Source organism: Copadichromis virginalis, linkage group LG19, assembly GCF_057382275.1.
Source record: "Copadichromis virginalis isolate Kocher_CV1m ecotype Utaka linkage group LG19, C_Virginalis_male_GT1.1, whole genome shotgun sequence".
NCBI classification, from domain to species: domain Eukaryota; kingdom Metazoa; phylum Chordata; class Actinopteri; order Cichliformes; family Cichlidae; genus Copadichromis; species Copadichromis virginalis.
The window spans coordinates 29,795,140-29,806,906 of NC_140636.1; the positions used below are offsets into that span (position 1 = coordinate 29,795,140).

General features: G+C 39.7%; 2 protein-coding genes across 2 annotated transcripts; both read right to left on the reverse strand.

Annotated features, from left to right (window-relative positions):
* Positions 1-535: 535 nt before the first annotated feature.
* On the reverse strand, positions 536-2,975 carry LOC146686404 (cathepsin L-like peptidase). The gene is made up of 8 exons (XM_085442108.1): positions 2,857-2,975; positions 2,483-2,587; positions 2,143-2,285; positions 1,796-1,993; positions 1,511-1,702; positions 1,273-1,438; positions 1,058-1,163; positions 536-843 (listed from the first exon to the last, which is right to left on the reverse strand). The coding sequence occupies exons 2-8, from the start codon at positions 2,580-2,582 to the stop codon at positions 744-746; spliced, it is 1,005 nt and encodes a 334-aa protein (XP_085298234.1). The 5' UTR covers positions 2,583-2,587; positions 2,857-2,975; the 3' UTR covers positions 536-743.
* Positions 2,976-4,503: 1,528 nt separating this feature from the next.
* On the reverse strand, positions 4,504-10,144 carry LOC146686405 (cathepsin L-like peptidase). The gene is made up of 8 exons (XM_085442111.1): positions 10,026-10,144; positions 9,654-9,758; positions 9,337-9,479; positions 7,825-8,022; positions 7,537-7,728; positions 7,302-7,464; positions 5,681-5,786; positions 4,504-5,466 (listed from the first exon to the last, which is right to left on the reverse strand). The coding sequence occupies exons 2-8, from the start codon at positions 9,751-9,753 to the stop codon at positions 5,367-5,369; spliced, it is 1,002 nt and encodes a 333-aa protein (XP_085298237.1). The 5' UTR covers positions 9,754-9,758; positions 10,026-10,144; the 3' UTR covers positions 4,504-5,366.
* Positions 10,145-11,767: the final 1,623 nt, after the last annotated feature.

Sequence of the window (11,767 nt, forward strand, 5' to 3'; positions counted from 1 at the left end):
AATGTGCATTATGAATGTTTTGCATTATTTAATCATTTTAATGTTTTGTATCATTTAATGGCAATTATGTGATGCATCCATTAGGAGTCTGCAGGTTGTGCAAAATGCTGCAGAGCGTTTTTTAACTGGAGCAGAAAAGTCTGAGCACATCACCACCATTTTAATTTCACTCCACTGGCAACCTGTATGTTTTAGGATCGTTTTTTAAGTTCTTTTATTTGTTTTTAAATCTCTTTAATCTCTCGCCTGTCATGACCGACCTGTAACATGTGCTAACTTTAGTTCTGAAAAGGAACAGCCAAATGTGCATCACTTAATGTTTTGCATACTATTGTATCATTTAATGTCAATTATGCAATAACTATTGTCAATATGTGTCTCAATTAAACAAAAATATCATCCATCTAGAGGAGAAACTGGGGGTTACTCAGTCAGTCATCTTTGTTCTCTTGGAAACATAAAATCTGTCCTCACAGTGGACTGATCCACTTATTAAGCTACACACGAGCAACAAAGTGAAACAGACAAAAGTAAATGTTTGCATCTCAGTTTATTTACTTTTTGTACGTAAAATTATATATTTCGACCACATTGAAGAAAATCCTAGACTAACACTAACCTGGATTGAATAAATCTTAAATGTTCACATATATTTCGGTTTATCTAAACAAATGTTTAAGATTAACATGAGTACATTTTGTTCAAATGGAAAAACAAATGTAGCTGAGTTTGTTTCCACCACTTCAGACCAGAGGGTAGCTTGCTGCACTAGCAATCCCACACTGGTTGAGTTTGTTCCTGCTCATCTTAATGTATCCCATCTGTCCCCATCCAAGACCCCAGCTACAGAAAGACAGAAAATAACAACATTTAGCAGGTAAAACTCAGTTATGTTCACACTAATAGTTGAACAGCATGCAGCGACATAATGATCCGTATTACGCTGTGAAACCACAAATAAGATGCCTTTATATGCAGCTGTGCATCAGCACTCAGTGAATGTTAGCAGGAATGAAGTGCATGAATTCAAATATGACCGTCACCTGTGGGTATTTACCTGTTCTTGACCAGCCAGTAGTCATGTCCATTCTCAGTACCATAACCCACAGCCAGCACACCATGGTCCAATTCTAGGCTGCTGCACCCAGGTTCATCATACACTCCTTTAAATACAGGTGAATTAGACTGACAGGTGTAAAGAACAAATAAAACACTTCTCAGTTCTTGTACTATTTGAAGAAATCTTCCAAAACAGTGTTTCAATGTCTGCACCTGATGTATAGAACTGGAATGACATCTGAGAAGCATCAATTGCCACAGAAACCGGTCCGATGGTGGCCACAGCCTCCTTCAGGGCTTCTTCATTAAATTTACTCACATCAACATAGCCGCTGCATGTGGCACCAACACTTGCAGGGTTATAGCGACAGATCCAGTCCTAATTGAGAAATTATTTACATCAACAAGAGATTTGGTGTGATATGGTTTTGACATACTGCTGTCGATTTACCTCAGCCTCATAAGGGTAGGATGCCTCAGTGTCAATTCCTCCATTGGCTTCGATGTACTGGAAAGCAGAGTCCATCCAGCCTCCATTGCAGCCCATGTTTCCATATGAGCCAGAGCAGTCGACCAACTGCTGCTCACTCAGAGACACCAGCGTTCCTGTCTTCCTGAAGTGCTGACCCTCCAGTGCACCAGTCTGCAACAAGAATGAGTCAGTTTTTAAAAAGGCAACAGTCGAGCAAAGTTTCCCGCTTTATAACAGTAGGAAGACTGATTCCAATATACTCACTGCACTGAAGGCCCAGCAGGAGCCACACTGCTTCTGATCCTTGACACCAGTGACATATCCCTTATCCCTCCAGTCAACAGTGTCGGGCAGATCAATACCTTCAGGCAAGCGAAGGAAGGTAGAGCCACAGCGAGGCAGAGAAGCATTGAAAGATCCAAGGCAGCCCCGGGAAACCAGCTGTTTATACTCTTCATTTTCCTGATAAAGAAGAACAAAATTATTGGGGTTTAACTGTAATTTTTAAAGCCGCTGTATGCAAATTGTAACCAAAATTACTCATGGCTATTCTAGTAATGAACTTTGATGTGTCATTCTGAAACCTGACTGGCTTCTGTTTCTACACATACCATGTCAGCAAAGTAGGTCATACCAAGCCGGTAGGATTTGAAGCCCTGATCAGCCAAGATGTTGTGCATTAGCACAAGTTTGCGGTTGGTGAGCCAGATCTGCTTACGGTGACTCTCCTCTGATGGAGAATCGTAGGATTTTCCTGTCAGTCGGAAAAGTGAAATATCAGAAACAGAATAAAAGAAAATCACGTGTAATCGATCATTAATGAATAAAATTTTAATTTAAGCTAAAAGGTTTTCTTTCATTTGAGACATTATTGTAAAAACCACAAAGCATGATCAGAGCTTCTGACAAAAACCTTCAATATAAGAGTAGAGAAAGAGTCTGTTGTCTCACCAAACTTGAGCTTCCAGGCGTGAAACTCCAGATCTTCCAGAGAGATGCTGGCACAGCTGGATACAGCCAGAACAGCAGAAACAACAAGCAGCAACTTCATCTTGACTGAACACAAACAGAAAAAGAGAGAAATCCTTTGTGACTTACAGGAAACCACACAGGCATTTTCTGATCTTTTTCACATCAGCATTAAAATATTTTCTGTCAAAATGCTGGATGTCATTTTCATACTACCATACTATGTGCTCTATGTCTCAGTTCCAGTTTCTTTTTAATCTCTTCCTGTAATTCTTTCTCGAAATAATGAATCTTTGCATTACTGAAAGTGTATTTGGACCTGTCTATGTGTTATCATCTGTGCTGCAGCTACTTACCTGTCTCGTTGTCTTTGTCTGTTGTGAAGACTGAAGAATAACCACCTGTGTGAGATACAGCTCTGTGTCAGAGAGGTGTTTTTATTTACCTGACTACCTGTTATGATTACTTCATACCAGTCAGTCAGGTGTTTTTCAGCAGCTCTTCAAAGAAGAGAAGGAATGTTAGGCACTGAAATAGAAAAAGGTGGAGCTATACATTAAGAGGAGGATCGCACAGTGCCACAAATTTAAGAAAACGTTTTATTCAGCCTCAGCAAAAACAAGGAACTTAAGTGTCATGAATCATCAGGAGGACATGATCAGCGTTTCAGTAGCTTGTTGCAGGATTTGACAATGTTAAGATTTCACAGAACGTCTGGCTTTTTACACCTCTCACAGTTGTTCACTGAAGTGATTAGGTGGAGGACCCTTCATGATAATCAGCATTTCTTGGTCTTCTTTGGTCTCACAAAGTTTTTGCAGGTGTTTCTGGGCTCAGTGACAAAACAGTCCTAGACTGATATATATTGTGACTATTCAAACGGACAAAAAAGGCTGTGGTATATTCTCCCGTTGGTCTACTTAAAAACACTATTCTCTAAATGCCACTACTCTGAAATTTGATTTTATTCATTGAAAATGTCTTTTCCCCTATTGAAATGTGGCATAGATACCTCTGCTTGATCTTCCATTGGCATATTCAGTTTCGCCTCTTTTGGTCCAATCCTGTTATAATGTAATGTTTTTTACACCTCTCACAGTTGTTCACTGAAGTATTGATGAGGTGATTAGGTGGAGGAACCTTCATGATAATCAGCATTTCCTGGTCTTCTTTGTTTTGCATGTGTTTCTGAGCTCAGTGACAAAACAGTTCTAGACTTATATATATTGTCACCATCATCTATTCATATGAGCAAAAAAGGCTGTGGTATAAGAAAACATAAGCAGCTGAAAACGATATGCACAACATAAAAGGCTGAACCGTGATCACTCTGAATACTCATATCATTTATTATGTCTGTATAACTGAGTGATTTTAAACATGAAACATGAGCAGAGGAAGAAAAGAAGCGGCTGAACTATGTGAAGTCCATAAACTGAACTTTAACTTCTTAATAAACCAGTGCAACCTGTGAAACATGTTTTAACGTAAAGAGTTTTTGTGCCGTTACTGTCATCCATGTTTCCCGCAGCAGTTCCCAGAATTACACTTTCAGAGAATTTCAGGTTAAACCTTTCATGCCCTTTTCTGTCCTGTTCTGTTTTTGAAAATAAATGATAATAAAAAACACTATGGCATGTAGACACATGCATATGCAGGGAATAATTGGAAACTGCACAGTGTTTAAATTGGCTTCTAACACATCAACTGACCAGAACTAACTGCATATGAGTTAATAAGGACTTTTGGACATTGTGGGCATAAAGAAGGTGAACTTGTCACGTGGCGGAGATTCATGAACAAGTTTGGGGAATTTAACAAAGCTTTTCAACCACGTTTCATTAAATACAATCACATACTGACTTTTTCTCTTTAAATCCACTGTGGGGTGTAGAGAAGAAAAATGACAAAAACTGTGTTTTGCAGCAAATTATGGACCTAACCTAGTGCAAACTGCATTCTCAAAACTCTTTTGTTAATAAGTGTTGTCAAGTATCTGAGACAACAATTAAAATATACATTTATTTTCAAATTTGTACACAATGTTTCATACAAATGATGCCATGTTGTGAACAAGTGAGGTCAGGTGGAAGGTCTTCTTTGCTATCAAATCATTTTTGTAGAGCTCTGAGGTGGTTTGGAGGAACCAGAGAAAGTTTGTTAGATGGCACGTGGATAAACAGTGTTGCTTAACAAGGCTTGTCGAACTATGCTATGATGTGCTAACAGAAATAATCTATAATTCCTTAGCCTGCCTATAAGCCATAGTCTTAGCACATGTAATAAAGTGACAAAAACGTATTAATAAGTATATATAATGTTTATTTTAATTAAAGTAAATTATTGGATATATATAATGTGACCCAATAGTGAACACTGTCATAATCATCTCTCCAAATGACAAAGAAAAATAGAAATCCTGTCATGACTGACCTTTGACATGTGCCCAGTCAGTCATCTTTATTCTCTTGGAAACATAAAATCTGTCCTCACAGTGGACTGATTTACTTATTAAGCTACACACTAGAAACAAAGTGAAACACACAAAAGTAAATGTTTACATCTCAGTCTGAAATATTTCATTTCTTTACATGTATTTGTAGTCATTAAAAGGTTATTCCATAAAACACCAGAAGAAAGTATATTTCCATACAAAACTTTTTTTTTCTTTTTAGACATACAATTATACATTTTGACCACATTGAGGAAAATCCTAGACTAGCACTAACCTGGATTGAATGAATCTTAAATGTTCACATATATTTAGATTCATCTTAAATGTTTAAGTAAACAGATGTTTAAAATTAACATGAGTACATTTTGTTCAAATGGAATAACAAATGTAGGTGAGTTTGTTTCCACTACTTCAGACCAGAGGGTAGAGTGCTACACTAGCAATCCCACACTGGTTGAGTTTGTTCCTGCTCATCTTAATGTATCCCATCTGTCCCCATCCACGACCCCAGCTACAGAAAGACAGAAAATAACAACATTTAGCAGGTAAAACTCAGTTATGTTCACACTAATAGTTGAACAGCATGCAGCGACATAATGATCTGTATTACGCTGTGAAACCACAAATAAGATGCCTTTATATGCAGCTGTGCATCAGCACTCAGTGAATGTTAGCAGGAATGAAGTGCATGAATTCAAATATGACCGTCACCTGTGGGTATTTACCTGTTCTTGACCAGCCAGTAGTCATGTCCATTCTCAGTACCATAACCCACAACCAGCACAGCATGGTCCAATTCTAGGCTGCTGCACCCAGGTTCATCATACACTCCTTTAAATACAGGTGAATTAGACTGACAGGTGTAAAGAACAAATAAAACACTTCTCAGTTCTTGTACTATTTGAAGTAGAGCTGGGCGATAGAACCATAACGATATGTATCGCGATATAACTTTTACTCGATAGAGAAATTAAGCTATCGCGATAGACCTCGCCGCTCTTGTCCTCTTAAAAAAAAAAAAAGGTCAGCCGATCCAAATTAAGTAGCGCAGAGCTGAACCAATCACAGCCGCAGCGTCACGTCGCGTGACTTGTTACGTACAGCACAAGTGCCAAGCCGCACCTGTGTTTGTTTGGGAAGCAGCCAGCGGGTAATGGGGCCAGCGCATAATGGAGGAAATGAGTGTGCCGACTAGAAAAATCAACCGAGCGTGACCGAAGAGAAAACAGATGATGGTTCCAATGCCGGAGAGATTGTCGAACGGAAGAGCCATAGAAGTTCCGTAGTGTGAAGGTATTTCGGCTATTTCAAGTCTGACAAAAAACAGAGTAGCGTGCACTGTAAATTGTGCCGAAAGCAAGTCTGGAAATACAATAAACTGGTGCATGCGTCACACTGTGCGTCACGTTATTGTTTCGGTGAAATGAACTTCTACAATACTGTTACTGTTAATTCTACTCTCTGCAGTGTTTAAATGCTTACATATACACACAGTTACTGTCCCTCCACACATACGACTCGGGTCTGCTTCTATGCCCCAGCTTTGTTTACTTTTTCCCACCGAGGCTTCTAGACTTCTGATTGGCCAACATTTCTGCACGGTTAGGAATCTAGCGCCACCTGCTGCTTTGGCATGTTCATAGCAGCGTTTTCCTTCATTTCTGCCTTTATGTGTGGACGGGATTTTTTTTTTTAAACGAAAACGGAAAATCTCCGTTTTCAAAAATACCCGTGTACGTGTGGACGTAGCCTCAGTCTCTGACTGGAAGCGCTAATTCGTCATTCAGCTTTTGTCAGACTAAAGTAACTGTTAAAACTGTTTGAAAAGCTCAGCTATACAACAAGGAGAGATTGAGAATTTCCTTTTAGTTCTCAGTTTATTTGATACTGACAAAAGTTAGTCAGTTTTGTCTGTTCTTCTGTAAAACAAACTGAGATTTATTTTTAGAATTAATACTTTGTTTCTAAGTGGAATTGACAATTTAGTCTGTTTCATTTGTTCTATTTTGAAACTTAAACGCTTTAGCGGCTGCCTTTTGTGTAGTTTGCAATATTTGCCTTTATTTATCTGAAAAAGTCTCATGTTCCTTAAGTACATCTACCCTGTTGAACTTATTATGGGAAATAAATATTTAAAAACAAGCTGCTGATTATTTCACATTTTACTTGTGAGCAACGGCACATTTAAATCTTACAAATATAGTTATTTGGCTTATATCGTGATAGATATCTTTATCGCCTGAAATGAAAAAAACATATCGTGATATGAAAAAATCTCATATCGCCCAGCTCTAATTTGAAGATATTTTTCTTGGCACTTTCAAAACAATGTTTTAATGTCTGCACCTGATGTATAGAACCGGAAGGAATCTTGAACATTAATGGCCACAGAAACCGGTCCGATGGTGGCCACAGCCTCCTTCAGGGCTTCTTCATCATATTTTTCCACATAAGCATAGCCAGTGCATGTGGCTCCAACACTTGTAGGGTTGTAACGGCATGATCCATCCTAGTTGAGAAGTGATTTACATCAACAAGAGAGCTGACGTGATATGTTTTTGACATATTGCTGCCCATTTACCTTAGCCTCATAAGGGTAGGACTGCTCAGTGTCAATTCCTCCATTGGCTTTGATGTACTGGAAGGCATAGTACATCCAGCCTCCATTACAACCGTGGGTGCCAAAGCTCTGAGAGCAGTCGACCAGCTGCTGCTCACTCAGAGACACCAGTTTTCCTGTCTTCCTGAAGTGCTGACCCTCCAGTGCACCAGTCTGCAACAAGAATGAGTCAGTTTTTAAAAAGGCAACAGTCGAGCAAAGTTTCCCGCTTTACAAAAACGAGGAAGACTGATTCCTGTATAGACTTACTGTGCTGAAGGCCCAGCAGGAGCCACACATCTTCTGATCCTTGACTTCAGTGACATATCCCTTATCCCTCCAGTCAACAGTGTCGGGCAGATCAGTACCTTCAGGCAGCCGGAGGAAGGTAGAACCACGGCGTGGCAGAGAAGCATTGAAGGAGCCGAGGCAGCCCCGGGAAACCAGCTTTATGTACTCTTCATTTTCCTGATGAAGAAGAACAAAATTCATGTTTTTTTTAAAATTCAAAATGTATTGGTTTTTGTCCTTATATGCTAATGTAATCAAGACTACTGATGACTGATGACACCGTCGTAGTGGGCCTGATCTCTGATAACAACGAGACGGCCTACCTGAAGGAGATTAGGAATCTGGTGAACTGGTGCCAGAGGAACAACCTCCTTCTAAACGTCAGTAAGACAAAGGAGCTGATAGTGGACTTCAGCACTAAGCAGGAGAGGAACTACCAGACCCCCGTCATCAACGAGTGCCCAGTGGAGAGAGTGGACAGCTTCAAATACCTCGGAGTTCACATCACGCAGGCAGGACCTGTCATGGTCCTGTCACATCAACACCGTGGTGAAAAAGGCCCGTCAGCGTCTCTACCACCTCAGACGCTTGAGAGACTTCCAACTGCCCTCCAAGGTGCTCAGGAACTTTTACTCGTGCACCATAGAGAGCATCCTGACGGGAAACATCTTAACCTGGTTCGGGAACAGCACCATGCAGGACAGACGAGCTCTACAGAGGGTTGTGCGGTCAGCTGAGCGCACCATCCGCTCCGAGCTCCCTGACCAGCACTCAATCTACAGCAGGCGGTGCTGGACCAAGGCCAGGAAGATCGTGAAGGACCTCAGCCATCCCAACAACAGACTGTTCTCTCTGCTGAGGTCAGGGAAGCGATTCCGCTCCCTGAAGACCAACACAGAGAGACTGAGGAGGAGCTTCTTCCCGCAGGCGATACGGTCTCTCAATCACACCACCACACAGTACTGACCCACACATACAGTTCTTACACACACACTGGACTTTCTGGACATTGTTTTCACTTCATCACTTAAATCACTTTAAGCATATTTGCACTGCACAAGACATAATGTGGATTGCACAACACTGGTCACTATATTCTTCATTTCCAGTTAATATTTTTACAGCTGCTGTTATTGTGTATATATTTATTTATATTTCTTCATACATTCTTATATAGTTCTATATTGTGTATATTGTGTATTTTGTTGTACAGTTATTTTATTTTCAACTTTAATTTATATATTTTATCTTATTCCTTCCTAGTTAAATTTACCCTTTTTAATTTTTCATATTTATTTCCTATCTTATTCATAGCCTTTTCCTTTTTTGTTTTCTTTAGGTCACGAGCAGTTGTCCAAGCATTTCACTACATATCGTACTGTGTATGACTGTGTACGTGACAAATAAAATTTGAATTTGAATTTGACTATTCAAATAATGAACTTTGATGTGTCATTTTGAAACCTGACTGGCTTCTGTTTCTACACATACCATGTCAGCAAAGTAGGTCATACCAAGCCGGTAGGATTTGAAGCCCTGATCAGCTAAGATGTTGTGCATTAGCACAAGTTTGCGGTTGGTGAGCCAGATCTGCTTACGGTGACTCTCCTCTGATGGAGAATCGTAGGATTTTCCTGCCAGTCGGAAAAGTGAAATATCAGAAACAGAATAAAAGAAAATCATGTGTAATCGATCATTAATGAATACAAATCTCACTTTGAGACATTATTGTAAAAACCACAAAGCATGATCAGAGCTTCTGACAAAAACCTTCAATATAAGAGTAGAGAAAGAGTCTGTTGTCTCACCAAACTTGAGCTTCCAGGCGTGAAACTCCAGATCTTCCAGAGAGATGCTGGCACAGCTGGATACAGCCAGAACAGCAGAAACAACAAGCAGCAACTTCATCTTGACTGAACACAAACGGAAAAAGACAGAAATCCTTTGTGACTTACAGGAAATCACACAGGCATTTTCTGATCTTTTTCACATCAGCATTAAAATATTTTCTGTCAAAATGCTGGATGTCATTTTCATACTACCATACTTTGTGCTCTGTCTCAGTTCCAGTTTCTTTTTAATCTCTTCCTGTAATTCTTTCTCGAAATAATGAATCTTTGCATTACTGAAAGTGTATTTGGACCTGTCTATGTGTTATCATCTGTGCTGCAGCTACTTACCTGTCTCGTTGTCTTTGTCTGTTGTGAAGACTGAAGAATAACCACCTGTGTGAGATACAGCTCTGTGTCAGAGAGGTGTTTTTATTTACCTGACTACCTGTTATGATTACTTCATACCAGTCAGTCAGGTGTTTTTCAGCAGCTCTTCAAAGAAGAGAAGGAATGTTAGGCACTGAAATAGAAAAAGGTGGAGCTATACATTAAGAGGAGGATCGCACAGTGCCACAAATTTAAGAAAACGTTTTATTCAGCCTCAGCAAAAACAAGGAACTTAAGTGTCATGAATCATCAGGAGGACATGATCAGCGTTTCAGTAGCTTGTTGCAGGATTTGACAATGTTAAGATTTCACAGAACGTCTGGCTTTTTACACCTCTCACAGTTGTTCACTGAAGTGATTAGGTGGAGGACCCTTCATGATAATCAGCATTTCTTGGTCTTCTTTGGTCTCACAAAGTTTTTGCAGGTGTTTCTGGGCTCAGTGACAAAACAGTCCTAGACTGATATATATTGTGACTATTCAAACGGACAAAAAAGGCTGTGGTATATTCTCCCGTTGGTCTACTTAAAAACACTATTCTCTAAATGCCACTACTCTGAAATTTGATTTTATTCATTGAAAATGTCTTTTTCCCTTTTGAAATGTGGCATAGATACCTCTGCTTGATCTTCCATTGGCATATTCAGTTTCACCTGTTTTGGCCCAATCCTGTTATAATGTAATGTGTTCCTTGATAATAAGGATATACTTTGTCATCAGTGTTCAGCTGCTGTCCATCCCACTGGGGTGAAGCTTCATGTGTCTCATCTAGTGCTCATGTGCAAGCAATCAGTGGGAGAGCTACTTAAACCTGTGCAACCTGCTTTTACTCGGCAGTTCATTATGCTCTCCATGGCGGTAACTAGCGTAGCGGCATAACTTGCCATTATACCACGAATACACTGGAAATTCCCACGGACCTCCCTTCCTCAGGGCCTTCAAAGCCTGGACCTGGAAGTAAGCAGAATAAACTCACCAGCAAAAGACTCTGAGTTGACTGCTCATTATCCATACAATAACTCTGTCTCTGTCTGTTACAGGATCCCTTTTGCCTCTCTGTCTCTCGCCGTGACCCCCTCTGTGATCCAGCTCCCTTCTCAGCTCCACTCACCACTCCCCATAGCCATTTCTAATCTGGCTCACAAACTCTGCTGTCAAATAATAACTCTTGTAAATAGTTTCCTCTGCGTCTTGGTGTCTGCATTTGGGTCCACTCCTTGGCGAACTTTCGGTTCATGAGATTGTGTGTGTTACACTTTGTTGTGTGACTTAATAACCATGCAGTGGTTTCTATCATTAGAAACTGTGTTAATTAATCTACTTTTATCCACACAGAGATATTCAGCACTTGAGTGATTTTTCTTTCTATTCAGTTTTCTGCAGACTTTTGTGCTTCCAAGAAAATAAAGCTGATTAACCTGCTCTGTAGAGCCTCCGTGGATGACTTTTTCACTGAGAAATGTCTTATTAGATTTTAAAAATCATGACAAGTTCAAATTTGTCACAAAATAATGCAGTGATATAAAAAAAAGTTAGCACAAGTCAAAGGTCAAAATTCACATTTTATTTGATTTAAAAAATCATAAAACATTACAGACTATAGATTTTGATGAAGTAAATGAAGTCAATATGTGATGAGTAAATTGTTACTCATCACAAATTTTGAATCCACAGTTCCTGTTTGTCTTGTGGGGTGGCTGTAG